The sequence below is a fragment of the Bison bison genome, unplaced genomic scaffold (genome assembly GCF_000754665.1).
Source record: "Bison bison bison isolate TAMUID 2011002044 unplaced genomic scaffold, Bison_UMD1.0 scf7180017864382, whole genome shotgun sequence".
NCBI classification, from domain to species: Eukaryota; Metazoa; Chordata; class Mammalia; order Artiodactyla; family Bovidae; genus Bison; species Bison bison.
In genome coordinates, this window is record NW_011494954.1 from 4,632,530 (window position 1) to 4,637,671 (window position 5,142).

Below are 5,142 nucleotides of genomic sequence, written 5' to 3' on the forward strand. Positions count from 1 at the left end.
ACCAGAAAGATGCGAAAATAATTTGCCTGTCTTTCTGTAGTGGGATCACAGTATTTTTTTCTCTCTTGTGCCTTTTTTTCTTTTAAAAGTATTTTGATAATGAAGGTGCACTATACTTTTGTATTCAAGGGGAAAACAAAGTTTTTTCCCGTTAAAAAAGGATTCGTTTTGAGAATTCCTTGACAGCCAGTGGTTAGGATACTGTGTTTTCACTACCAAGGATCCAGGTCCAATCCCTGGTCAGGGAACTAAGATCCTGCACACCTTCAGGCACAGCCAAAAAATATATATATATATATATGCACTTTAGCATTTCATTGTATAATATTTTTAATTTAATGACAGTCTGAAACTGAGAGTTGCATTCTTTTTAAATTACAAAGGAATTGTTCTTTTGTAGCATTAAAAGTGCATTTTAATCTGTAATCCCCAAATGGATAGTTAAGAAATTATTTTTACTACATTTTGGATGGTAGTGAGAAAACTTCACTTGTCTGCTTTCCTGGTTCTGTTTTGGAGAACTAAGACCCAAAAAGAAAGAAGCTTGGAATAAGACAGTTAAGAACTGACTAGAATAATCTGACTGAAAAATAATCTGATTAAACAGTTACATCCTTCATCAATTCATGTTCAGAAATATGTCGTTGTTTGGTGCATTTATACATTTTGATTATTTGTTTTGCCTTTTAACTTAGATCCTCCAGGTCCTATTGATAACACTAAAATTGCAGTCACCAAATGTGGCAATGTGATACTCAGGCAAGGTAAGTTTGACTAATATTATTAAGCCTTCGCTTGTTAGTGATTTTTCACACTCTGTAGTTCAGGAAACTCTTAGTACTCAATGCTCTATGGTGATCTAAATTGGAAGGAAATCCAAAAAAGAGGGGCTATATGTGTACATATAGCTGATTCACTTTGCTGTACAGTAGAAACTAATACAACATTGTAAAGCAACTGTACACCAATAAAAATTAATTAAAAAAAAAGAATATGTGGGAAAAAAATCTCTAACTTTTTAAGGCAGACCATAAAGTTGCAGCCTATAACTATATGGGCTGATGGCCTGAAGATTCATGTTCTGAAACTTCTCAGTTATTCTTAGAGTATTCATAGTGGGGGTACATTATGAAAGCTTTTGCAATATGAATATGAAAGTTTGTAAATATTGTTTTTTCTCTATGTACTTGATTTTTAGGAGCAGATTCTGGTCAGATTTCTGAAGAAACATGGAATTTTCTACAGTCTATATATGGTGGAGGGCCCGAAGTTATCTTGCGGCCTCCAGTTGTTCATGTTGATCCTGATGCAGTACAAGCAGAAGAAAAAATTGAAGTAGAAACTCGGTCTTTGTAATCTTGAGGCTATATAGAGTTCTGATGAGAAATCATTTTCACTTCCCCTAGCATATTCCCATGCAAAAACATTCCTAAAAGCATGTTTATTTTCTCGATTTTTAATGTTTTAGCTTTTATTCCTTCTTACTGGGCATTATGGAAGAATGTGTTAAATGTATAATATTCTACAGGTTGGCATATTTAATGCTAGATAACTTATAAAGTCTTTCAGTGTAATATTTTTGAAAGAGAGGGGATAATTGTGATCATTTGGCAATCAGGTTATCTTTGATCTTTATACTACATGTAAATCCATAGTCCTTTGTAGCTTTGTAAATACTTTTGCTTTGAAAACTTTTTCATTACCCTAAACCACCATAACTCTGACCAATCTTTTCAGTTCTCTAAAAACCTAATTTAATTGTATAGTTTTGACATGGCTTCATATTATAAAGAACCTATTTTAAATTGAGAGTCACAGTCAGAAAGATGTTGTTAATTTCCTAAAGCTCAGGAAACTGTTAGAGTGTCACTTCTTTTGCACTGCAGCATATGAATTAGCATATTAATATTTACAAAATGTCTTTTTGAATGTAGCAATGATGTATTTAGTCTGAGTGGAATTTGTGTCAGCAGATATTAATAATTTATTGCCTCTTATACTGTAAAATGTTAAATTTCAGTTCCTATAACCCTGAATAGTGTTCATTAATAACAGTAAAAAAGAAGAAACTTAGGGTTAGTTTTAGGGCACTTTTATTTTGAGAGCATGAAGTGTAGAATGTGTTGATAAAGCTGAAGCCTCTTGCGAAATGATTTTTTAAATGAAATGCATAAAGTCTTTTTGAATAACATAGTATGCACTGCTATTTGCTTGATTATGTGATGTCAAAAGTTTAATTATATTCCAAGTACAAAAACAAATGGGATTACTTTGAGGATGTTCAATAGCATTAACAGTGGCTTTGTTTTGGTCTGGGGCAGATGCCACCAGCTAAAACAGTGTTATTAAAATCAGTTGAATAAAAAGGATTTAAAAATGTATAACTTGGATGTTGTGTTTATGTGGCAGATATTAAGGGTGAAGGGTATAAAGTCTGTTGAACTAATGTCTTATTATTTCTTAATCAGCAATATGCAAATTAAGTCATTTGGTATAGTTTTGGTATAGTTTTAAAGTTTTGGTATTTAATGAAATTAAATAATCAATCATTAGAATCTATTTGAATTTTTTAAAATATAGATAGCTTTTATTTTTCTTCTTTCTCATGATTATGCTGTGATCCTCTTCAAGGTTTGAATATTACTGATCTGTCTTGAATCACCAGAGATTAGTATAATGCTTGCCATTTAAGAGATAATCAAAAAAGGTTTAGTGCTTTCCATTTATGATGTTTCAGGCACTCTAAGTGTATTACTTACACTTTATCCTGGTTATAACCCTGTGACTTAGATTAGGTAGCTTGCCCAAAGTCATATGTACAGCAGAGAAGTAGCAGATATGGACTACAACTGAAGTCATTGTAACTTTATACCACTGTTTTCATTCACCATGGTATATTATCGCCCACTGAATTATTTTAAAACAGATTATGGTGTTAGCATTAGATTCATTAATAGCATCTGTCATTGGGATATATAATATTGATAAGAATACTGGTCTTGGACTTCCTGGTGGTCCAGTGGTTAAGATTCCACACTTCCCTGTAAAGGACATGGATTGGATCCCTGGTTGGGAGAGTTCCACCTGCCACATGGGATGGCCAAAAAAAGAGTACTGGTCTCTAAGAACTCTTTTTTTTTTTTTTAACATTATAATCATCTAAATGCATAACAAAATAATACATAAAGGGTTAACCCCATAGACTCAGCTAAAAGTTGGCATATGTGTTAATAGATATCAAATTAAAAAATTCGGTTTGTCTGAGGATGATTTTCTTGGAACTACTTGAGCTGAAAAGTAGGAAAATTGCAGTTAAGAGATACTGATACAATATTTTAAGACTACTACACTGATTTATAACATGAAAGTGATTAGTTTTTGAACCCTGGAGTCAGTTTGCCTATATACATATCCTCTTAATAGTAGAGAAGTCATCTTTCTACTATGAATTGGTTTGGAATAGCACTTAAAGTTCCCAGATCTTCTGTTTTGTTTTGTTTTTTTTTTCATCTCTTAAACAAGAATGTTTCAGGCTGAGTTTTCCAGGAAGCAGACACTGAGATGGAGCAAGAAGTGCAAACGCTTTCTTGAAGAGTAACATCAGTGAAAGAAAATAGGAAGCAGGATTGAGCAGGAGTTAGTAGACCATAATGCAGACCTGACCATCTCTGGAGCACAGTGAAAACCTAACCAAGGTTGTCCATTAGAGAAGTCTCACAGCTGGGCAGAAGTGGCTTGGCTCTTTTACTGTTACTAGGGGCTACCTGGAAAAGAGAATGACCTCCAATTGACACTGGAGGGACTAATAGCGAGATGCTGTCAGCCAAGCACTCTATTCTCATCTGGGAGTGAGTACTTTCTTGAAGGGTGGTCTGAACATCTGTGTGTCTGCTATACTTGATAATAGGATTATGATAGTTAGGGGTATTGTTATACATACTTAACTTGGCACTTGATATAATCCCTTATTCTCTTTCTCCTTTTCAAAATGTGTAACTTTTAAGGACACATCTATGTAAGAAGGCTGCCAAAAATATTTAATCTGAATCTAATCATGAGGGAGGAAATCAAGATAATTGTTTTAAAAAGGCATATTATACAAAATAATTTTCCTAGGTGTTTCAAAAAATTAGTTATGAAAGACAAAGCCTCAAGATTAAGAAAACATTACAAAAAAATGGTCCTTGATTGGATCCTGGATTGGACAAAATTTTTAAGGAGTGATATTAGGACAGTTGGGAAAATTTGGGTTGGCCAGAGAATATACATTAGATAATATTTCAGTATTAAGTTTCTCTAGTGTGATAACTCCTATAGTAGTATGAAGGGATGACCTTGGGAGGAAATACATGATTAAGTTTTTAGGATTGAAACCATGCTATATGAAATAAACATGTGAGAGAGAAAGCAGGAAGAGAGATCACAAAGAGGTGGCAAGTGTTAATTGGTGAATCAGATCAAAACCACACTGACATATCACCTCACACCTGTCACAATGGCTGTCATCAGAACACAAATAACTGATGTTGCCTAGGATGTGAAGAAAAGGGAACCCTTGTACGTTTTGTGGGAATGTAAATTGGTGTAGCCACTGTGGAAAACAGTATGGCGGTTTCTCAGAAGACTGAAAATAAAGCTGCTTTCATTGTTTTTCAGTCACTAAGTTGTGTCTGACTGCAACTCCATGGCCTACATACAGCACACCAGGCTTCCCTGTCCTTCACTGTCTCCTGCGGTTTGCTCAAATTCACGTGCATGAGAGCTACTGTATGACCCGGCAGTTCCATTCCTGGATATATATCCAGAAAATACAAAAACATATTCAAAAAAATACATGCACCCCAATGTTCATAAGAGCATTATTTATAATTGCCAAGACATGGAACCAACCTCAGTGTACATCCATAGATAAACAGATAAACAAGTAATATTCTGCACAATGGAATACTTGCTGGCCCATGCAAAGAATGAAATGTTGCCAATTGCAGCAACATTGGTGGACTTGGAGAGTTATTAGGCTGAAGTGAAATAAGAGAAAGACAGATACTGTATGGTATCACCTTTATGTGGATTCTAAAAAACACAACAAACTAACGAATATAACGAAAGAGAGGCAGACTCACCAATACAGAGAACAAACTA

The 5,142-nt window shown here is 34.3% G+C and overlaps 1 protein-coding gene across 3 annotated transcripts in view; it reads left to right on the plus strand.

Moving 5' to 3' along the window:
- The window catches only part of USP33 (ubiquitin specific peptidase 33), a 59,348-nt gene extending 56,967 nt beyond the window's left edge, over window positions 1–2,381 (plus strand). For all 3 annotated transcript variants that reach the window (XM_010857593.1, XM_010857594.1, XM_010857595.1), the window contains 2 exons: window positions 696–764; window positions 1,199–2,381. In XM_010857593.1, coding sequence (XP_010855895.1) covers window positions 696–764; window positions 1,199–1,356 — 227 coding nt within the window. In that variant the 3' untranslated portion in view covers window positions 1,357–2,381. The remainder of the gene's footprint in view (window positions 1–695; window positions 765–1,198) is intronic.
- The last annotated feature ends 2,761 nt before the right edge of the window (window positions 2,382–5,142 follow it).